Source organism: Narcine bancroftii, chromosome 4 (assembly GCF_036971445.1).
Source record: "Narcine bancroftii isolate sNarBan1 chromosome 4, sNarBan1.hap1, whole genome shotgun sequence".
In the NCBI taxonomy this organism is placed as follows: domain Eukaryota; kingdom Metazoa; phylum Chordata; class Chondrichthyes; order Torpediniformes; family Narcinidae; genus Narcine; species Narcine bancroftii.
The window spans coordinates 172,803,537-172,827,962 of NC_091472.1; the positions used below are offsets into that span (position 1 = coordinate 172,803,537).

At 42.2% G+C, this 24,426-nt stretch overlaps 1 protein-coding gene across 8 annotated transcripts in view; it reads right to left on the reverse strand.

Annotated features, from left to right (window-relative positions):
• cabin1 (calcineurin binding protein 1) overlaps window positions 1-24,426 on the reverse strand; it is a 570,396-nt gene that overhangs the window by 510,041 nt on the left and 35,929 nt on the right. For all 8 annotated transcript variants that reach the window (XM_069933017.1, XM_069933018.1, XM_069933016.1 and 5 more), the window contains exons 7-9: window positions 21,064-21,213; window positions 5,731-6,017; window positions 757-922 (exon numbers count right to left, since the gene is read on the reverse strand). In XM_069933017.1, the coding sequence (XP_069789118.1) occupies window positions 757-922; window positions 5,731-6,017; window positions 21,064-21,213 (603 nt within the window). The remainder of the gene's footprint in view (window positions 1-756; window positions 923-5,730; window positions 6,018-21,063; window positions 21,214-24,426) is intronic.

Sequence of the window (24,426 nt, forward strand, 5' to 3'; positions counted from 1 at the left end):
CACAGCACGGTAACCATTCTACAAAATTTAAATTTAGGCATACAGCATGGAAACTAGTCCTTCCAGCCCATGAGCCCATGCTGCCAAATTACACCCAATTAACCTACAACACACATACACTTTGAAGGATGGGACTAAACCAGAGCACCCAGAGGAAACCCACGGAGACACGGGGAGAATGTACAAAACTCCTTACAGATGGAGTCAGATTTGAACCCGGTTAGCTGGCGCTGTAATACTGTGCCATTAATGATAGTTTAATTGAGAACAGTTAATCTAAATTTGCAAGAGATTCATAATGAATATATACACAAAAAGGAAAAGATTAAATTATGAACTAAGCAAAGAACTACAAGTAAAACCATAATCTGGTGTATTTTATTAGATATGCCAAAAGACTTAACAGAATGCTGTTCTTTGGAATGTTGTTAAAACTCAGCTTCAAAGGACTGTGGATTAAACAGTAAAAGAGAGATTATAACTCCATGCTGGAGGATAAGGCTGTCACAAGAGTGAGATGTCCAGCTGCCTACAACATTCCTTGTCGCCGTATTCTGGATCTCCAGATTGCAAGACTGTATAGAAGCTATTGGCCATTAATATAGAATGAGCACATGTCCGCAGAAAAACAGGCATATAAAGCAGGAGTAAATTCCATTTTGTGGCACACAAATTACTGGGTCAGCCTCTGCTCAACTAATACAGCACTGAGAACATTTAAAATATCAATATCTTTCACTAAAAGGGCCATTTTACCTTGAGGGCAAGAACTTAACAAGCAGTTCTTGAAAGTCAACCTTCTCTTCTTTTTTACACTTGGTGTTTCTCACTCGAGCAGAGCGCCTCTTAGCGGGCTCGCCAGCCTCATCAGCAATCCGCTTCCTCTTCGAGCCTTTTTTTGTCTTGTCCATGATCAAAGAGTCTGTTTTCAAATTTATTTCAACAGAAAACATCAGGAAATTACTTACAAAGACATCTTTTCAGTATTAATGGCAAAAATGTTGCTACATCAATCATACCACACTTTACATAAATGTTCTCAGAACCAACAGAAAAGTTAAGCCATACTTGATTACCAGCAACTGCTTTTACAATATACTAGTGGTGGTGGTCAACCAGATCTTCCGAAATGCCTCCCTTCTTCCACAATCGTGGCTTCCCCTCCACCACTATTATCCTCACCCGCATCTCCTCCATTTCCCATTCATTTGTCCTGGCTCCCTCCACCCCCAGGCACAACAAACATAGAATTCCCCTCCTCCTCACCTACCACCCAACCAGCCTCTGCATCCAACACATTATTTGCTGAAATTTCCAGCACTTACTAAAGGATCCCACCACCAGACACATTTTTCCTTCTCAGTTTTCCACAGGGACTGCTCCCTCCACGATTCCCTCATGCACTCATCCTTCCCCACGCATTGCACCTCCAGCACCTTACACCGTGCCTGCAGGAGATGCAACACTTGCGCCCACATCTCCTCTTGTACATAACACTTCTCTTGCACATCCAGACAACTTATTTACTGCATCCAGTACACCCTTTGTGACATTCTCTAAGTCGGAGAGACCGGTCGCAGACTGGGAGATCGCTTCGCTCAGCACCTCTGCACAATTTGCAGCCACAGCAACCTCCCAGTGGCCAACCATTTCAATTCTAAGTCACACTCCATGCTCACATGTCTGTCCATGCTCTTGTGTACTATCCTACCATGACCACCCGCAAATTGTAGGAACAACACCTTATTTTCAGACTGTGCATTAAACGCTCACTTTTTTTCCCCTTTTTTCAGTCTTTCCAGTTCTTCTACCCATCCAGCCATCCCTCCTCCCCCTCAATGCTGCTGTCCCCTCCCTCCTTTCTCTACCTATCATCTCCACTCTTTGGCCCAGACACCTGTGGGCATTTTCTCATATTTTGATGAAAGGCTCAAGCCTGAAACGTTGGTTTTTACCTTTGCTTTATAAAGGACACTGTTTTACCTGCTGAACTTCTCCAGCATTTTGTTTTTTTTATTGGTTTACTTATTGTTGGTCAAAGATCCCTCCAAGTGTCTGACAGTTAAAATTTCTCAAGATGTTCAGATTTCATATTTTCAGATTTCAGATTTATTGTCAGACATCACATACAACCCCGAGGTTCTTTTTTCCTGCAGGCGTGGCAAAATTACCACTAATTGGAGATGCAAAGAAACTGTACACAGCATCAATATGTAAACAAAGAACTGTAAACAGATAATGAATGTAAAACTGACTGCACAATACAGAGAGAACAAAAAGAAATTCAAGAAAGTGCACAAGAATCCTTAAATGAGTCTCTAATTAAGTTTGTCATTGAAGATATTGATGGTTGAGGGGTAGCAGCTGTTCCTGAACATGGTGGTGCGAGTCTTGTGGCACCTATACCTCTTTTCTGATGGCAGCATCGAGAACAGAGCACGTGCTAGGTGGTGTGGGTCTTCAATGAGTGCTACTGCTCTCCAACAGCAGCATTCCCTGTAGATGTTCTCAATAGCATGGAAGGTTTTGCCTGTGATGTCCTGGGCTGTGTCCACTACCTTTTGGAGGGCTTTACACTAGGGGCATTGGTGTCCCCAAACCAGACTGTGATTCAGCTGTTCTACACTTCTGTAGAAAGTTGTCAGGGTTTCTGGTGTCATATCAAACCACTGTAAAATCCTGAGGAAGTAGAGGTGCTGAAGTACTTTCTTCACAATGTCATTGGTGTGTTGAGTCCAGGAAAGATCCTCCAAGATAGTGACCCCCAAGAACTTAAATTTGTTCATCCTCTCCACCTCTGATCCCCCAATGATCAATGGATTGTATACCTCTTTCTGTTTGTTCATTGTGAATGCTCCGACAGGTGAAGATGTAGGTTAAGATTCACATCTTCATGTTCAGATCCCTCCACTCCACCTATATCCAGAATCTCATCCAGCTCCATAACCCTCTCAGTAGTTGCATGGATTAGTTGTTGCATTTGCTACCTGTGCACTAATGAAGATGATAGACAACTGAAATAAATCAATGGAATGGTTTGGTGGGCAACAAAGCAGAAAATAGAATTCAATCACAATGAGGTGTTGTGTTGTGTTTTGGGATGAAATAAAGCAAGGGATTTACAACACGTGGCAGAATAAAAAAACGTGGTTGAAGAGAGGAGGGAGTTCAGTCAATACCTGCCTTTCTGATGCTTTGAAGGAAAAGTGGTGAAGGTGAATCTTGTTATGATTCAAAGTGTGAAATACAAGACCAGACCAAAAGAAAATCCTAGTTGGGTTGCAGCAAGAATGGAATGTACAGTAATGACCTCCAAATTGCTGGAAGTATGGCAATATCAACAGAGAAGGTAGAGATTTGTCTTGATGTTTCCAGGATTGCAGAATTATAATGAGAGGCAACTGGCTAGCTTTTCAAGGATCTGATTTGGTTTACTATTAAGTCAAAGAAAACTTGCTGACTCATAGGTCTTGTAGAGGATCTGCAGATGCAGAGGATGAAGGCAAATGGGGTAGATGGATGGATTTTTGGTTTGTCATATGTTTTCTCCACTGCTTTTTATTTGGCCTCCAGTTACTCCTATCATAGAGACTTGAAGTGTTCAGTGCCTTCTGAATGCTTTGCTGACAGGTTAAGCACGTGCCAGGCTTCCCCATGAGTCAAGAGCCAGTTTAGCAGCAAGCACTTGTACTGCCAGTTGATTTGGCTGACGAAACAGTGATACATCTCAAGTGTTTGAGGTGCCCATTGTATGACCTCCCTGTCAAATACAGGTGGATCGGATCACATCTGCTTGATAGACTGCAATTCTATTGCCAGGAGCCAGAGCCTGCTCTGGTACACTGGATGCAGTGGTGGATTTTGTCATTGACGCCATCCAATATTGAGAGATGGTTTTAGAGATACGTGGCAGGATACTAAAAAGTGGTCTCATCATGAATTTTTATTATTGGGAGGAGGGAGGGGAAGCAGTGTCGTGCACAGAAGATTATTCAAGGAATTTTGTTTTCTGGATGCTTAGTGCTCAGAGAAAGAATCAACAATAAATTAGAGCTTAGTTTCTGATGATAGTCAGAGGTCACCTGGATACAGCAACTCAACGGCTATGGTTCAGGTGATCTTAGTTCTATAATAGAGGTGTTGACTTTATAGTTTCCAGTTCTCCATATGGATTAACTCCACTTCTGCAGGAAACTTACTGAAGGCAGAACTGAAAACATTAAGATTCAGAGTTGAAGTAATGACTTGACCTCAGTTTGCACTCCAGGAACATCTAGGTTGGATATATTGATGAGAATCATAGATAAATTGTTATTCTGGACCAAAGTTCTATGACAATTTTTTTTAAAAGGCAGATGAATTTGAGAAGGATCCTTCATAATCCCTTGAAGTCCAGTAATTATTGCCGCTCTGTACATTTTCCTTACATTAGTGCATGGAAAAGATCCTGTCCATAAGAGAAGTAGAAAAGAAAGATATTTTCCAGAACAGAATAACAATTTTCTCTCAATCTATTTAATTACCCATATTGTTTACAGGTATATATTAACAGCTGAGGTGTCTTAACCTGTGATGGTATAAAGCAAGCAATGGAAAGATAAGCTGGCCTTCTCAAAAGGCCTTCTTTTCACCATACATTTTCAGGTAGTTTGAGGTTCATCCACTTTGTCTATTGGGCATTACTCATGTCTTTCACCCCACACACAGTGGTCTTTAGCAATCTAGACACCCTGCTTGGGTTTGGCTCACTAAACTTTCATATCCGCACCTCCCTCCCTCTTTCACCAAGGTTTTCACCTAGATTCCTCCTTTTACAGATTTTCTCAGATTATACATGAGGTGGCTTGGAAACTTAAATACTTTAAAGGCATTAAAAGGTGCAAGTTGTTCTTAATTACAAAAGGGAGCTAGGTCTCAGCAAAGTTTACTATTAATTCCTGCAATAAAAGTGCTTATATTTGAGTTCTCATGTTGTTGCATCAGGAAATGAAATCAATTGAATGAGTATAACCATATAACCATAACCATATAACCATTTACGGAGCGGAAACAGGCCATGTTGGTCTTTTGAGTCCGCACCAGTTCACTGATTTTGTGTGCCCTCTTCAGGCATTGGTCCTGGTAGATCTTCATTCAATAACGATGGGCGAATTCAATGCAGGTGGAATAATAAATTTATTTGGTAGATGATGTTCTGTTTACCTCAGCAAATGATTTGACTTTGGAAAGTATATGTAGAAAGAGACTTAAATTGATTATGTCACCAAAGCAGTATGTTTTAAGTCACAATTCAAACTAACTGTGGATTTGTAATGGCCATCAGATTTCTGGGAGGACAAACTTTCTATCATTTTTCCCCATCCCACTTGCCAATTGGATCAATGTCCCATGCATAGTACTTGGACCAAGTGCATGAGGGGAGTACTGACCACCTGTCAGTTATCCACCCAAGATTTTCTGAATACTACCCTTGTATTATGCCTTCCCTAAATCCTCTCCCATTCATCCAATTTATTGCAGTTTTCCTCACATGATTCAAAAGGACAAAAGCACAGAACACCATCAGCCCTCAAAAATGATGATTCAATCAGTACAACATAACTAAAACCATTATAATGAATATCCAAAAACCAGAACAATTAATTTTTAAAAACTAGCTCAGAAGCAAAGTCTTTTCACTATATCCCACTATTCTTCACAATCAGAGATACAAATGACATTCATGCTAACCTTGTACTACAACAGCTTCTGGTACACTTAGAATAGGAGTTGGAGCAGTAAGTGTAACCGTGGCTGGTGCTGGCATTGTCGGTGTTGTCACCACTGGTGTAGGACTAGAAGTGGTAGGATTGGGCTGAATAACACTAACAGGTGTTCCTGTTGGTGATGTCAGGAGATGCTGGGAAGGATCTCTGTACATGCAAAGATCTATCATCCTCCCAAGTCCAGGGTGAGGCGGCTCAGATGATGTCAAACTTATATAAGTAGCCAGTAAGCTCTCACCAAGGCACGTCCACCTGAAATAAAAGAACATCCAGTGACAATGTTGCTGACAGAAATTCAAGTACTTTAAACTGTACAGTGATGCTCTGGAGTTGATTAGAATTGTATTAGAATACCTCAGTTCCCTTGTTGATTCCACCAATAAGAGACAGTGCTGAAGGGGTGGAGAAAAACAGTTGTTCATCCTACAATTTATCTTATATATCTACAGTATTTGTACTTGATGCATAAAGGGTGTGCGAAGGTAGGCATGTTCAGTGGTCTGGAGAAACACTGTTTCGTCTGGTTGTACACGTACAGTCACATGAAAATAACTTTGAATTTGATTTGCTTCATTTTCATAGATTTGTATTCACATGCTAGAATCAAAATAAAGAGTTTTGAAGTCCAAATCACAGCATGACTCAGAAACTACCATTTCCCTTTCCAAGCACAGTTTCCCAGGAGGCTTCAATATATTAAACCAGTAAGGAAGGGAGGTGGGAGGAGTTGATGTTCTTGCTCTAAAGATAATAAAAATAAATAAAATTGCAGACTTTTCAAGAATAACTGTCAAAGAGCAAGGTAAAGGTGAACACAAAACAAATTTAAAGCATGGTTAAAGTGGCCCATTAAATGAAGGAAAATGAACAATAACAGAAGTCCTATTAGCAGCCATTTATTGATCCACTATCCAATTGACACGTGGCGCACAGGGTAAGGAAGGAGTAACCTTCAAAGATGAAATTTGGAGAGTACAGAGTTTGTATGTTCCTGTCAGGATCAAAGGCAAGGTTATCAGGCAGAGGGAACCCTAGTTTTCAAGGGATATTGGGAATCTGGTTCAGAAGAAGAGAGGTTTATGGCAGGGATACACAGCATGGAGTGAATGAGGAACATAAAAATTGCAAGAAAAACCTCAAGAAAAAAATCAGGAAGGCAAAAAGGCACGAGGTTGCCTTGACTGACAATGTGAAGAAAAATCCTAAAGGTTTCTACGAGTACATGAAGAGCAAAAGAATTGTTAGGAACAAAATTTGTCCCCTTGAAGATCAGAGTGGTCGGTTTTGTATGGACCCAAAAGAGATGACGGGAGACATTGGTGAGGCCAAATTTGGAATATTGTGTGCAGTTTTGGTCACCCAACGACAGGAAAGATATCAGTAATATACTAAGAGTCCAGAGAAGATTTATTAGGATGTTGCCCAGACTTCAGGAACTGAGTTACAGGAAAAGGTTAAATAGGCTAGGACTTTATTCCCTGAAGCATAGAAGAATGAGGGGAGATTTGATAGAGGTATTTCAAATTATGAGAGGTACAGACAGAATAAATGTAGATAGGCTTTTTCCACTGAGGGAAAGTGAGATACAAACCAGAGAACATGGATAAAGAGTCAGAAGGGAAAAGTTTAAGGGGAACATGAGGGGAAGCTTCTCACACTGTAAGTGGTGGGAGTATAGAATGAGCTGCCAGTTTAAGTGATGAATGCAGGCTCCATTTTGATATTTAAGAGGAATTTGGACAGGTACATGGTTCGGAAAGATATGAAAAGCTATGAACTGAGTGCAGGTCGGTGGGACTAGTTTAAAAAAAAAATGGTTCAGCACATACTAGAAGGGCCAAAGGGGCCTGTTTCTGTGCAGTAATGTTCTATGGTTCTATCGCTCTGCTCTTATCAATCCTTTTATCCACCTCTTCAAAGAGATTCAATCAAATTCCACCAAAAGCCAATGCTGACTATACCTTATCGATTTTCACCTTTCCAAATGAAGATAGTTCAAGCTTATTATCCAGGTACCAAGGTGCAGCAAGAAACCTTTTTTTGCAAGCAGTCCAGCCAAATATCACATACATAATATAGGAAGGCAATACAGAATTGCAGTTACAGAGGGATATCAGTTTATACAGTGAAAAGGCCATATAATTTTATCATTTTGATGTTGTGGAATATGATAATAGCAGGAAACAGTCCTCTAATCTGGTATTGTATGATCCCACACTCATGAATCTGCTTCCCAACAGGAGGTTGAAGAGAACATAGCCATAGAGGAAGGAGTCTTTTAATATGTTCCCTGATGTTCCATAGCAGCAAGAGATACAGATGGAGACAATGGAGATGCGGGGGATATGTGTGATGGTCTGAGCAGCATTGACAAACTTTTGCAGTTTCTTGCCTGGACATTTCCCATCCCACACAGTGATGAATCCTGACAGGGTATTTTAAATGGTACATCTGCCAAAGTTAAGGGACATGTGATATGAAAAACGTCCTCAGACTTCTGAGAAAGTGATGGCCCTGATGCATTTTTTTAGCCATTGCATTGGCATGAATGGACTAGGACAGGTTACTGGATAAATTTAATCCTTGGAAATTAAAACTATCCATTATCTCCACCTCAGCACCATTGATGCAGACCAGGGAGTGAGCTCCACCTCTCTTACTGAAGTCTATGACCAGCTCCTTTGCCTTGCTGACATTGAGAGAGGTGGTTGTCCTGGCACCAAGCCACAAGTCTCTCCATCTCTCTTTTATATTCCAACACATCGTTGTTGGAGATCCTGCCTAAAATGGTGTTATTTGCAAATTTATCGATGGAATTGGAGTAGGGTTTGGCCATGCAGTCATGGGTGCACAGGGATACAGTAGTGGGGACTGAGTATACAGCTTTGCAACAACCTAGTTTTGAGGATAATTGAGGTGGAGATGTTGGCACCAGTCCACTGATTTCAGCCTTCAGGAAAAGAAATTGTGCATCCAACTACAGAGGCCAAGGTCACAGAGATTGGGATAGTTTGGGATCAATTCACATTATATTCCCAGGACTGGAGTCCTTGAGTTACAAGGACAGACTGGATAGTCTGGTTATTTTTACTGGAATGAAAGAAACTAAGGGGTGATCTTAATTGGGTTTATAAAATCACAAGGGGCATAGATAAGATGGATTGTTAAAGTCTTTATCCATACTTGGGGTAGCCCAAAGTTAGAGGAGAAAGATTTAAAGAGGCCCCAAGGGACAAAATTTTTCACATTCAGAATGGTGAGTATATGGACTGCCAGAGGAAGTGGAACATTTAAAAGACATTTGGACTCGTAATGGGTTAGAAATATTTGAGGATTATGGGCCAAATGGAGCTAGTTTGTGAGAACCAAGAGCACACTGGTTGGCATGGATATGTTGAGTCAAAAAGTCTGTTTACACTGCATAACTCTCATTCACAGAATGTTGACCATACAGAACAAAGCCATTCAGCCCATCAAACCCATGTCACCTGTCTATCAGCACAACTCTAATTCTACTGAAGACAAGATGCAGGGCCTCAATCAGTGGCATTCAACACCATCATACCAACAAGACTCATGACCCAGCTAAAGGGCCTGAGACTCTTCATCTCTTTGCAACTGACTTCTTCATTAGTAGAGCACAATCAGCGAGAATCAGCAACATCACCTCCTCTCTGACCAGCAACACAGGAACACCCCAGGATGCACAATTAATCTCTTACTCTATTAATTACATAGCCATGACAGCATAGACAGGATCAGCTCCAAATCAATTGACACCACTAATATAAAAAAAGGCAGCACTGCCAGAGCTGCTGTAACAGCACTGCCGCTGCTGTGGATACAGGAGAGCGGAGACATAGCGATGATCCAAAGAGTTCAGCTGCTTAGTCCCAATGCTGGTGGCTCTGCATAGGCATTAAATGGCCTGATAAAGGAGCCAATGGTGTTTTTAAATTAAAATCCTGCAACCACAGACTGAGGAGGTCTAGAAGGGGACATGAGAAGGCCTTGGTGAGCAGGATTAAGGAAAATCTCAAGGCATTCTACAAGTATGTGAAGAACAAGAGAAGTAGTTGTAAGAGGATAGGACCCAGGATAGGACCCACCAGGGGTAATAGTGGAAACGTGCATGAAGTCAGAGGAGTTAGCAAAAGTCCTTCATGAACACCTTGCTTCAGTATTCATCAGACAAAATTGTGAAGATGGCTTAAAGTGGACTAAAATGCCTGGGCATATTTACATTAAAAAAGAGAATGTATTGAAACTTTTGAAAAGTATGGTCACCAGGACCAGATGAGATTTACCCAAGGCTACTGTGGGAAACAAGGGAAGAAATTGCTGAGCCACTGGACAAGTATCAGAGGAGTCGAGGATTGCAAATGTTGTTTTTCAGTTCAAGAATGGAAGTAGAGGCAACCCAGGTAATTAAAGATCAATGAGTCTCACTTCGGTGGTGAGTAAGCAGTTGGAGGAGATCCTGAGAGACAGGATTTACAAGCATTTAAAAAAACAACTTGATTAGGGATACTCAGAATGGCTTCGACAGGGAAATGTAGTGCCTCCTGCGTCTGTCTGAATTCTTTTGAGGATGTAACAAAACACCTTGATGAGTGGAGCAATAGATGTAATGTACATGGATTTCAGTAAGGCATTTGATAAGGTTCCACATGCAAGGCTCATTCAGAAAAGAGGCATGGAATCAAAGGAGGCCTTGCTTTATAGATAAGAAATGGCTAGCCCAAAGAAGGCAGAAGGTAGTTGTGGGTGGTTCATGCTCTGCATGGAGGTCACTTGCACAGGGATCACTTCTGGGACTTCTTCTCTTGTGGTTTTTATAAAATGACCTGGATGAGGAAGTAGAAGGGTGGGAGAGCAAGTTTGCAACTGACACAAATATTGGTAGTGTTTTGGATAGTATGGAGGGTTGAGAGCATCAAATCACCAGTGTGGCATGAGGCTTAAAAATATTTTAGTGGGGCATAGGAATATTTTGGGAAATAATTAAAAAGTTGGTTTGAAAAAATAAACTCGTTATGTTGGTATGAAAGATGTGACTTGGCAACATTGTTAGTACAATACAATTGTGGTGACTTCCAAGTAAAATCACTGTTCTTTTTATTTTCATAAAATGTGTTTTTGCTCATCTGATGTTTCTCCATTGTTTCTCTTATTTTAACTATTGTTATCCTTGGTTAAAATTATAATTATATTTTTTTCTGACCAATCTTATTATCATCCATTCCAAATTATCTCAACAATCATGGCTCCTTTACCTTTTCAGGTCAGTCGTGAGTGAGACCAGTATCTGTCTGTATTTTTGTGCACTAGAGTATTGATGGGTGTTGGGGTCCACTCCAGGCGCCAGCCTGAGAGGGACGCCAAAAAAATTTTTAAAAACAGGGACCCTAAAATGTAAAGCATGAGGCTAGCACAGTTTTGATGCATTCTCTGCAAGAAAAAATGTCAGAAACCACACTAGTGTCATTTTTCATTTTTTTGAGAGTCAGTATTCTTCCTTTGATTCGATCATTACTTTTATCACATTTTTCAATTCTAAGACAAAATAAAATATTGATTAATCTGTTTCAGGGAGCTCGCGCTGTTGTATATTCAAAATGAGCACACCAAGCGAGCAAAATTTTCATCAATATTCCATGGAGTACTTGAAGTTTGGGTTTATACCTGCTGTACACAATGAACGTGCACCTTTTTGCCTATTATGCCAACAGACTTTGACAAAAAAAAAATCAATGAAACCAGGCCATCTTGAAGCTCATTTGAGGTTAAAACATCCTAATCATGTCACTTCAAAATTGGAATATTTTAAATCACTGAAAGAGAAGTTTGAAAATAGATTTTTTTTTAAATCACTTCATTACTCGCTGTGCAAACTACAGCCCTGAATCATACCGTTGAAGCTAGCTATGAAATTTCTCTGCTGATAGCAAAACATGGGAAGAATCATATGATTGGGTAGAAACTGATTAAACCCGCAATATCATTGTTTCCCAAAACAGTTCTGTAAAAGGATGACAAAGATGTCAGAGCAATGCCATTGAGTAATAGTACTGTCTGGAATAGAATAATGACATGGGTCAAGATGTTGAAAAACAGTGTGTTGAGAAGTTGAAATCACGAAACTGAATCATCCAACTGGATGAATCTAGCATATGAGACAGTAAGGCTCTGTTATTGGCACATGTGAGATATATCGATCAAGAAGTGTTTCAAGAAGAGATGTTTTAAGAATCATTAAGAACAACCACTACTGTCGTTGATATCTACAGCAAGCTCAGAAATTATTTGGATGAAAATGAAATACCAAAAGGAAACATTATATCTTGTGTGACAGAGTATTTAGAGGTGGTTTGGGAGTAATTGTTGGAGCAGCTTGCACACACACATTTCAAAACAGAGTTGTTGCAGGACTTTTGCAGAATGCTTTTTGATGAGGAGCAACAAAGTAGCACCATTCAGCAGCTTGCTTTGGAAAGCATGTGATTTTTGCAGGCAAAGGGAGAACAGTTTTGCTCTCAGAGAGGGAGGGTGTGAAACAGAGAGAGAGGAGACAGAAATCAGTTCCAGAAGGACAAGCTGGCAAACTGTGGAAGGCTGCCTGGTCAAAGGAGAAGACTGGCAGACTGAAAGGTGACCTGAAAGAAAGAGGATCATCTGGAGAACCCTGAAGGGGGCAAGTTTCGTCAGCAAGGCTGATTGATAAGAAATCAGTTGCGGATGTCCTGGAACAAAAGGAATCTCTCTCCGAAAACTAGCAAGAACCCTCCTAAGTGGTAACCATTTGCCTGTTAAGCACCAAAGACTGGTGAACTTTGTTAATACTAACCTCTGTGCACAGTACAAGAATGGCCTGCAACCAGTGAGATTGGACTGTGATCCAAAGAACTTTTCTAATCTTAAATATACATTACACACACCTGTGCTTAGTATTAGAGGGGGGATTAAGTAGGTTAGGTAGGTTAAGTAAGTAGGTTAAGTAACAAGTTAAAGTTTAATTCTGTTTTCTTGTTCAAATATAATTAAAAACAACTTTTGTTTCAGTAACCCTGTGTTGTGGGGCATATCCATTGCTGCTGGTTTTTGGGGTCCTCTGGACTCCGTAACACTTGTGCTGCAGTTGGTGCACCTGCTATGATGGGTAAAAAAAACAGGATGTTTAAAACTAATGAAGGATGAAAATCCAAACATGTTGTTTGTGCATTGTGTTATCCACCAAAAAAACAGTTGCCAAGAAAGTTTCCCCTGTTCTACATGAGATACTGCATTGTGATCAAGCATATCAATGCCATCAAAGCTAATGCCAAACATGAATGGCTGTTTAAGCAGTTTTGTGTCGATAAAAATACAGAACATGTGAGGTTATTGTTTCACACTGAAGTAAGGTGGTTTTCAAAGTGAAACTGCTTCAAAAAGGTTTATGGAACGGTTTGATCTTCCTCAGCGAGTTTTTGAAGGACGGACCTGAAATGAAGAAGCTCTTGCTAACAACAAATGGCAAAGCTTATGTGAATTTCCTGATGGACATTTTTGAGAAACTAAGTACATTGAACAAATAACTCCAAGTAGCAAATATGACACTCATTGATGCAAAAACAAAGATATCTGGATTCATGACACTTGTAGAATTATGCCAAAGGAATATTTCTGCAAGAAATTTCAGTCAATTCTATCGGTTGAGTAAGTGTGAGGTAACTAATGCTGCTACAAATGTCAATGTTGACCATTTGAAAATGTTGGTTACCAACTTCAATGATAGATTTTGTGATTTAAAGACAAAGGATTTTCCCTTTTGGTTAACTCAGCCATTGTTGGTGGATTTGTCTGAATTTCCAGTGCAATACCAAGAGGAGTTATCAGAGTTGCAACATGATGAAAACTCTGTTCAAAGTAAAAAGAACCATGATGTGTCTGTCAAACAAAATCAAAAAGAAATACCCAAATTCGACTACTTCATAAAGGAACTTTTGATACATTTTCCATAGTCTTATTTAATAGAATGTGGCTTCAGTGCTGAAAGTGATTTGCTACAAGAGAAACCGACTGGAAATTACAAAACACGGGAATTTAAGGTTGAAGCTAACAAAATTAGTCCTTCAAATAAAAAAAATCTGCAGCCAGCATCAGGGATGAGGTTCCCACTGAAGTGAAGTCAATTGTTGAATGTGTGTTTGAGATGGTTGACATATTGAAGTAGAAATTGAATATGAAATACGGGTTCCAATGTATTCACGACCCTTAATTGCATTGAAATCCACAAGGTAAAAGATTTAATGAAAACTTCTTTTGAATATGTAACTTTTTTCTGCTAATGATGGGGCAAACAATTTTTTGAAAAATTAAAGTGGGGCCTAGGACAAATAAGGTTGAGAACCACTGTTATAGAGGGACAGAAATAGGATGCAGATCCAGGCTGAGAAGCAGTAGATGGTGTTTAACCCAGAAAAGTGTGGAGGTCCATTTCAATAGGTCAAATTTGAGAGCAGAATACAATGTTAATGTTAGGACTGAGTCGTGTGGACGAACAGAGATCTTGGGGTCAGTGTCAATAAGACACTCATAGCTGCTACATAGGCAGATCGCACTCCACAGCCATAAAGTAATTTTGCAGCTTTTCAAGACCCCTTATGAGGATAGATTTTTTTGTCCTTTAATGACAGAAGACAAAGGGTGACGTGATAGAGGTGTACAAGAGGCTCTTTCCCAGGCCTGAAATTATAACACGAGGGGGCATAGTTTTAAGGTGCTTGAGAGCAAGTACAGATGCAAACATGGAACGTGCTTCTGGCAACAGATTCCAACAATATGCTGCATTGAAAAGTCTTTCCTTGTGATACTCTTAATTTCATTCTTTTTATTTAGTCCTTGACCCCTCCCATGCAAACAGCTTCTCACTATCCATTCTAGCCAGATCTCCTTTAGATGTCCCTCAGTTTTCTCTTCAAAGAAATCAGTATCAATCTATGCTTGCAATTGTCATCCCTTTTCCAAGAAACTATTCCTGTCAATTGTTGGGAGGCGCAATTAGCACAACACTATTATAGTGCCGGCAACCTGGGTAACCGTACACTTCCTGTAAAGTGGTGACCAAAAGTGAACACTTATTTCAGCTCAGGCCAGACCTACATCTTAAGAGCTTCAGCATGATGTTTCTACTTTTATATTCTGTGGTCTTATTGATAAAGTCTATAAGGTGTATTTTTTTTTTTTTTAAATATTGCAAATGCTGAAATCTGAAAAAAAAAACAGAAAATGCTCGCAATACTCAACAGGCAAGGCAGCATGTACAGAAAAAACATTAGAGCCCAAAGACACTTCAAAGTTATGCATGACTGATTAACTCAAGCTGGCCTCCAACTTGCAATTACATACACATAACCCATTTTCCCCTCAAGCTGGCCTCCAACTTGCAATTACATACACATAACCCAAGTCCCCCTACTCCTAATAGTATCCTTTCTTGTATATAGTCATTTCCCATTTTTTCTCCCAAAATATCCATCACATTTCTCTGCATGAAACTCCATCCTGCTGCAGTACCCACCTGCTTCGATCCTGCTGCAGTGTATCACTGCCTTTGCAGTTTATATAGCATTACAAGACACATCATCGTCAAATTTATAAATTATTGCTTGCAAATTCAAGACTACTTCCTTTAATATAGGTAAAAAATCTATGGGTCTTGCACCAATTCCTGGATAAACCACTATTTCTCTGGTCCAAAAAGGACAACCATTCACCATCACCCTTTATTGCTTGGCCAACTTCATACTGATGCAATCAATGTTTCTTTTGTGTCACATGATTCAAGTTTACGGAGGAGCTTATAACACACCTTCTCAAAAGCTTGTGGTTGCCCTGTGTCACAGCAAGAGAAAGAAGGAGCTTGATTTGAGTGGCATCCAGTTGGGAAACAGTTTACTTATTCACACACATGTGCATTTTAAACATTCCTCTCAGGAACCCCCACACAGTTTGCCCTGCAGTCAGAGTCCTCCCGGTTCCTGATGTCAGCAGTTCAACTTTCTAAGCCAGTTTGAACTGCCCTTGGGTGAGCCACCACAGAAGTGAAATATCCAGCACCTGCACTTGCTCTGGTTGTTTGGGTAGGCCTCCTTGCCTTTGCAGTGTGGGCACTGTTATCGGTCGATCGAGGTCGAGGTGTGCTGGTTTGAGGTGGTCAATGGTGAGTATCTCTTCATGTCTCCCATGTCCAGGATGCAAGTCAAGCCATTGTGGCATACCTCCTTAAATGGCCCCTCATAGGGGCGGTCGTGCGTGCCTTTCTGGACAAATGTCTTCTCACAGCCCTGCAAGTCCTTTGCCATCTAGCGTGTCGTCGTCCCATGGCCATTGTGATGTTTAAATCCGTGCCAGTTTACTAAGCCACTCACGCAGTTTGTTTAAGACCTCTGATGGCTCATCTTCCTCCCTTCAAGCTACTGACACGAACTCTCTAGGCACCGTGAGTGGGGCGCCATATACCAGCTCTGCTGATGAAAACTAGGTGCTTGTTGGGCGCCGTTCGTATGCCAAGCAGCACCCAAGGTAGTTTGTCTGCCCAGCCTGGCCCATGGAGATGTGCCATCAGGGTGGCTTTAAAGTACCCATGGAAGCACTCGACCAGGTCATTTGACTGCAGGTGGTAGGCTGTTGTGCAGTGGAGCTGTGTTCCCAGCAGGCGCAACATTGCGGATGTGAATTGCGGACCTCTATCCAAAATGACGTGGGCCGGGAGGCCAAAACGTGCCACCCAGGTGGAAAATGAGGGCCCGAGCGCATGACTCTGTGGAGGGATCTGCTACGAGAATTGCCTTCAGCCATCTTGTGAACCTATCCGCCGTGGTAACAGGTACCTTGATCCTCTTGACCCTGGTAGAAAGCCAACAATGTCTACACATACATGCTAAAACCTCCACTATGATGCCTGAGGCTGATCTGTGGATACATTGCAAAGGAGTGTTGGATCCCTGGTCCAATGGCGATGTCCTCCAGGTGAAGGCTCAAAACCGGAGTCCTGTATGCCGGGATCTTCGTGTCCTGGCGCTGAGCTTCAGCTCGTGCCGTATAGTCCACCCCCTGAGATAGGGAATGCACTGCTTGCACAGAGGCGCGTGACGGCACATCAGCAACCTCATTGCTCTTCCCGGAGATGTGTGTCATCAAACTCCAAGACACAAGAGAGGTGGCGTTTTTGGCGGGCTGACCTTGGGTCCAACACTTTGGGGAAGCCAAAGGTTAGGGACTTGTGGTCAGTGAAGACAGTTCCCTTCCTTTTGAGAAAATCCTGAAAGTGCTGGATGCCAGGTACAGGGCAAACAGCTCCCCGTCAAAGGCGCTGTATCTGACCTCCAGGGGTCATAGGTGCCAGCTGAAGAACATCAGGGGCTTCCATTGGCTGTCGATGAGCTGTTCCAGGACACCGCTCACCATGAGAGCGGTCGGTACACCCACTTGGGGGTGGACCACAAGTGTGCATTTGCCAGGGCGTCCTTGGTCTTCTCAAATGCCGTTGCCATCTCTTGTGTCCACGTGATCTCCTTAGTTTTGCCAGACATGAGACCAAACAGGGGTTGCAGGATGCGGGCTGCCGAAGGTAAAAAGCAGTGGTAAGCGTTCACCATCCTCACAAATTCTAGTAGATCCTTAACCACGATGGGTCTGGTGAACTGGCAAATGGTTTCCACCTTTGCCGGCAACGGGACGTCGCCGATGTGGATGATGTGGTGCCCTAAGTCTATAGTGGACAACCAGAATTGGCACTTAGCAGGGTTTATCGCAAAGCCGAAACCATGCAGGCAGCGGCAGAGAAGACACAGGTGTTGTAAGTGTTCCTAGCGGGAGCTGCTGGCGATAAGTATGTCGTCCAAGTAAACAAACGAGAACTCCATGTCTCGCCCCACCATGTCCATCAACCATTGGAATGTTTGTGCTGCGTTTTTCAGACCAAATGGCAGCCTGAGAAACTCAGAGTCCGAACTGTGTAATAAGAGCTGTCTTTGGTATCTTGTCTGTGTGCACTGGAATTTGGTGGTACCCACAATGCTAGGTCTATTTTTGAGAAAATGCAAGCCCCGTGCAGGTTGGTAGTAAAATCCTGTACATGGGGCACAGGGTAGCAGTCTGCGGTGGTGGTGTCATTCAGCCTTCTGTAATCACTGCATGGTCTCTCCACTCTCACAACAGGCTTGTCCATGGCCTCCTGCACTGGCAAACCTAGGCCACTGCAAATTGGAGAAACAACACTTAATATTCAGTCTGGGCACTCTCCACTCAGATAGCATTAACATCAACTTCTTTGGTTTCTATTAGCCCCTTCCCTGTGTCTGTCTGTCTCTCTTTCCCTATCCCTGTCTCCTTTCATCCAGCTCCCACCCCCTTCCTTCTCCATTCAATGAGTGTGGGCAGCACGGTTGGCATAGCTGTTAGTGCAACACTGCTACAGTGCCAGCAATTGGGACCAGGGATCAAATCCAATGCTGTTTGAAAGGAGTTTGTATGTTATCCCTGTGTCTTTTTTTGGTTTTCCCCAGCGACTCCAGTTTCCTCCCACCATTCGAAACGTACCAGGGGTTGTTGGTCAATTGAGCAGCATGGGCTCATGGACCGAAATGGCCTGTTACCATGCTGTATATCTAAATAAATAAATCTCCTCCCGCAATCACTTTCCAGCTTTTTTTCCCTTCTGTCCTCCCATGACCTCTTGCCCAAGCCTGTGCTTTTGCATGGCCATGCAACCCAGCACCTCCATCACCCCCCCGCCCCCATCACTTTATTCAGATGCCTGCCCGATTTTTGTTCATACCATAATGAAAGGTTCAGGCCTGAAATGTTGGTTAGATATCTTTGCTTTCTATGGATACCATGTGACCTGCTGAGTTTCTCCTGCACTTATTTTTTTTTAAACTTATTTATTCTAAATGTTTTCACTCCTCTAACTCCAAATCTGTGCCAAAGTATTACTATCAATCGCACATGCTTTAATTTTGCTGAATAATCTCTTGTCTGCCTTCTGAAAGTCCAAACACATCACGTTCATATGTACAGCCTTAGGTATTTTGTAAGTTACAACCAAAAACTATTACCTTCTAAGTGCATTCACTTAATAATAGAATTCAGTGTTTCCTCAACTACTGGTGACAGGCTAATTGATTTACAGTTCCCCACTTCCTTTCCCCATCCTTTTCTTAAACAATGGAGTTCTGCTTGTTGCCTCGCAATTTGAATAAACTGCTCTAAAACTCAAGGAATTTCAGAAGATGACAACCAGCACATTCAGTAGCTTCACAAGAACTACTTTCCAGTCATCAAGACCTTTCAGGTGAATTTCTATCAGCTCCAATTCTGCTTTTATTACAACTGTTGCTTTTCACCATTACTAGGAGGTCTTCAATATATTTCAAGACACACATTTGTTTAATTTTTCAGCCATTTTCTTATTCCCCCATAAGAAATTCTCATTCTGAAAAGTACAATTTTGACTTTAGCTGATCATCTCACTCTATCTCTTCAATTTCATAGACCTAAATTTCTCAAAGACTGTTCTTTTTGGCAACATTACAAGCTTTTTCCTAACATTATTCCTAACAGCCATGGCTGTTTAGATTTTTTTTTGCCTTGAGGAATAAGTTTATTACAACAGCAATTCTTTAAATGTTAGACATTGCTCATTCAGCACAATACTTTTTAATTATTTTAAATTTAAATTTAGACATACAGCACAGTAACAGGCCATTTCGGCCCATGAGCCCGTGTCATATAACCTACAATCACAAGTACGTTTCAAACAGTGGGAGAAAACTGGAGCCCCCAGAAAAAATCCACACAGACTCAGGGAGAACACATGTCCTTACAGACAGTGCAGGATTGTAACCCCAGTCCCAATCACTGGCACTGGAACAGCATTGTGCTAACCATGCCACCCCCTAATGTAGCTTCCCAATTCATTGTAGCCAACTCATGCCTCACACCTTTGCAATTTGTTTTGTTCACATTTAAGAACCAAATCGTTTTTTTTAATATTCTGTTGTGTATAATTGTATGTTATTACAGTATTAATCTTCCCTACAACCAGCAGATTATTAACTCTTTCTTGTTGCACAATACGAGATAGAAACATCATCTGTTTTCTCATTGTTCCTGCAACATACTGATCTAGAAAATCTCTCCTGTACATATTCTGCAAATTCAACCTCCACCTCATTACCCTTAATTTTGTGAGCTCCTATAAGAGTTCAACAGATAAACAAGGTTGGTGAATTTTTGTGCCATTCAGCAAAATCCAAACATCTGCAAATCAATTCTGATGCACATGGAAGGAAACAGTATGCACCTGACAACCCATTGTCCATTTTTGTGGAAAGCAACAAGAAAAGAGCATGACCGTATCCAAAATTACCAAAGACTTCAATCGCCATTTGATTGAAAAGCAGCAAAACCATGCTAATATAACCAATTCTAACCTATTATTTCAAGAGGAAGCCAAACTGCAACAGCCCTGACAGTAACAAAAAAATCATGGCTAGCTCAGGAAAAAGAGGCCCATGTTTCAGCTCTTGCCTGGAGTTTAATATCACATACAAAGCAGAGATGTGTTCACTGAATGTAATTTTTAATGTCAAATCTTCGGGAGGAAAGCTAGAGTAGATCATACAGCAATCAGAAGGAAGGGAAGAGAAAAAACAATTTGCGAATTTTCAGGAAAATCTCAAAACATATATTAAAATCTATTAAGATCTGCAGAAAATATACGAGCAATAAAAACTAATTAATGTACATTTTCCAAAGGGTTAAAGAACAATCTGTGAGCAAATATCAGCAGAAGCATTAATTCTCAACACTTCAACATGTAAACAAGACAACTAAATATGGTACAATATACAATATACCATCATATAAAGCCTGTGACATCAAATTCATATGGGTTTTGAAGAACAAATTCAAGCTGAATTAAGAGGATGTCAGTGAAAACAAAATTAGCTTCTTACTTCACAAGTTCTATCCATTTATTCAGAACACTTCACAGAGCACTGGGATAATGGTCTAATTTTTCAGAAATCTAGGACAATATTAATGGAGGGCATCAAAAAATAAAACCATTAAATGAGTTATAAATCATTACATAGTGACATCATGATGTGTTCTCATTTTATCTTGCTTCTCAATTTCTGAAAAGAAAATGTATTCCTTTGGTGGAAAAATAATCTAAAATGTGGTAGTTAAAGTTTAAGCACGCCCAAGATTAAATATGTACGATACAACAGCCTGCGTTGGTACATACGTAAACTGAGAGATAGGTTGTGCTAGCTGAAGATCTGGCTCCTCATCTTGAACTGCCAATGCCCGTTTATTTCTGCGCAGCTCAAGTGCTTCCTCAATCACAGCCCGAGCCTCTGCTGGATCCACATCCAATGCATGAATGGACATATCGCTGAACACAAAAAATAACACAAATTCAGCAAAGCTCAGAAGTCAATATCTGCATAGGCTAATTTGTTTTTCTACTTATTGCGTTTCACTTTAAATTATCATTGTGAGAAGGAGAAGACCCCATTTAACCCAAAATCAATTGAATAGCCCCACTTTAACAGATTATTTTCTGTCTGCAAGGTCTCAACATATTGCTTTGCTTGCTTGACATGCCTTTAACAAAAATGGGTACAACCTGTGTTTTCAATTCAAATACAAAATAAATTCTCTCATTTTCTTTCTCTCTCTACCCCACCCCCCCCCCCCCCCCCCCCCCGCCCTCCCTCAATGTCAAAAGACATTTGACAATAGATATAATGAATACCAGCTGGGTGTGGTTTTGGTGAATTAAAGTAGTTCAAGAACAGAGAGCAATGAACAGCCACTTCTCAGACTTTTTAAATATTTAATTTTGGGATCCAGAACAAGGCCAGCATTTACCTTGCCCATCCATAATACCAGAGGATCAATGAATGACAAATGACAAAGGGCAAGGAAAGCATACACAAGTGTAGAATGGTAGCAAGGTAGAGAGCAAAGTTGTACATTTAAGGAGGTAAATGTCAATAAAATGGAGAGGGCGAGCTAACTTTAGAATGCTTTCAAGTTCTTCTAAATAGAAACAAGACCCTTAATGCTGAGCATTCAGCATATAATTTTAAAGTTCACAGATAATGAAACAAAAAAAAGGAAACAACTCAGAATATATTAACAGACTTCATAAGGGAACAGACTGATGAACTAGGAAAACATTTTATGAAAAATTTTAAAGCAAAGAATTGAGCAGGACCTAGAAAGTGTTTGCACACAATTTTTTGACATTGGTTAGACATGTTGAAAAGCTTGTTAAAAATGTTCCTGTGGCGGCACACCACTAGGCAGGCATGTAATCCACGTGGCGGGGCAGCCGGCCAAAATGGCGCCGTCAGGGGTTTCCTCTTCTTCTCAGCACAGAGCTCAGAAGCCCGCGCTGGGAGACCACGTGACGCCCGGTGACGTCAGCGCCCCTCAGCACGGTTCTCAGCCAGGTCCGGGCTGGGAGTACAAGTCCAGCCCAGCAGCCTGCAATAAATCAGTTCTGCTCACTGAGCTCGACCCGTCTGGTTGTGTGTTCTTTCAGTAAGTGTAGCTGCCGCTACAATTGGTGAACCCCGACTGGTTCAAACATCTTTGAACCCATCATGAGCAAACCTGGGATCAGTGCTATAGCCATCAAGCTGCCCGACTTCTGGGTTCAGGAGCCGGAGACCTAGTTCAGTCACGCGGAGGTTCAGTTTCACCTCCGCCAGATTTCATTTGACACAACCAAATTCTACCATGTGGTCACCGCCCTGGACCAGGCCACCGCCAAACGCGTGCTGCACCTCGGTCAGCACCCACCCGCCGAAGACAGATACAAGACCATCAAGTGAATGCTCACTGGATCCCTTGGACTATCCAGGCGCCAACCCATGGGTGATTACATCAGCTGCCCACTCTTCGAGCACATTTTCCTCGACCATCTTCCTAAGGACATCCAGCCGTTTCTGGCCCAAGAGAGCTTTACCGACCCGAGGAAGGTTGCTCAGAAGGCCCAAGAGCTATGGCTTGAGCGATTCCCAGAGGGCTTGTTGGTCTAGCACAGGGGTGTCAAACTCAAATTCACGAAGGGCCAAAATTAAAAACTTGGACTAAGTCGAGGGCCGAACTAAATATTTATTGAAAATTTTCAACAACATCTGCATGTTCTCTTCTTTCAACATATGTAATGTTAAACTTTTTCTTATTAAAATAAATGTTTAATAATAGTTTTGGATAAACTCTTTCATTGTCATTGGCCCATTTCCTTTAGTGTCTGAAACCGTGCACATGACGAGTCAATGAGGGATGATTAAAGCAGTGGTCTTCAAACTTTTTCTTTCCACCCACAGACCACCTTAAGCAATCCCTTACTAATCACAGAGCACCAATGGCACAGGGACGCGAGTGGAAAGAAAAAGGTTGAGAACTGGTGTATTGTGGTAACTCCACATCTGATTAGGTTAATTGTTAGGCAAGTGGTCAGAGAAGGACCGCCCCCCCACCCCACCCCAAGAAAGCCTTAAATCACAGGAACAAAATAAGCTTCCGTCTCACTGCTCCCAATCTTACACACAGTCCTGATGTGGAATGTGGGGTCGCAGCTCCACCTTCACCCGAGTTCAGGTGCTGTCTGTGTGGAGTTTGTACGCTCTCCCCTTGTCTTGGACCAACAGGTCGGTATCCTGACAAAGGCACCCGAACCCCCCCCGTTGAAACGCCGGCGTCCGGGGCGGTGGAGGAATTGGCTGAGAAGAGCGCGTTGCTCCCACCCCCCTCCCATGGTTGGAGAGGGATTAAACTGCGATCTCACGACGCCGGGATCGTCTCCAACAAAAGGAGCAGGAGGCAGGGTCCGCCGCGCACGGAGCGAGGGGGAAGGCATCGCCAACGAGACGTTCGGTCCGGCGTCGCCGCTGAAGCACAGACCCAGCGAGGATGGTCCCCAAGTCCAGCCGCGTCTGTGTGTCCGGGAGCCGGGCGGGCTGAGTGTGGCGCTCCGATTCCCGGGATTCGGGATTCTGAGATCCCTCCACACCTCCGGCGTCTTCGTTTTCACCTTCAGTGTGCTTGCGCTATACTGGCGCGGCAGCCAGCGGGCCAACTCTAATATTTATTTAATATGATCTTGTGGGCCAAATATAATTATATCACAGGCTAAATTTGGCCCGCGGGCCAGAGTTTGACATGTGTGGTCTAGCAGGTCACGTGACATGAGCATGACCATGACAAGCCCACCCCAGGCGCTGCGGTAGAGCATCCGGCCCCTGCAGGGGCCACTAAGAGCATAATCAGAGGCACGGCATCCGCTCCAGGCCTCTGCTTCTACCACCAGCACTGGGGAGCCAAGGCTCAGAAGTGTTGTCAGCCCTGCTCATTCCAGGGAATCGAGCAGGCCAGCCACTGTTAATGGCTGCTGTGGCTGGCCAAGGACACAGCCTCCTCTACCTGGGGACTCAGCCAGTGGTTCCTCGTAAATACTGGGGCCCAGATCAGCGTCATCCTGGCCACAACCATCGAGTCCAGGAAACGACCTCGAGGACCTCCCCTCCGTGTGGCTAACTCAACAGAGATCCAGACTTATGGAGACAAGACGGTCCACTTCCAGATCGGCCGA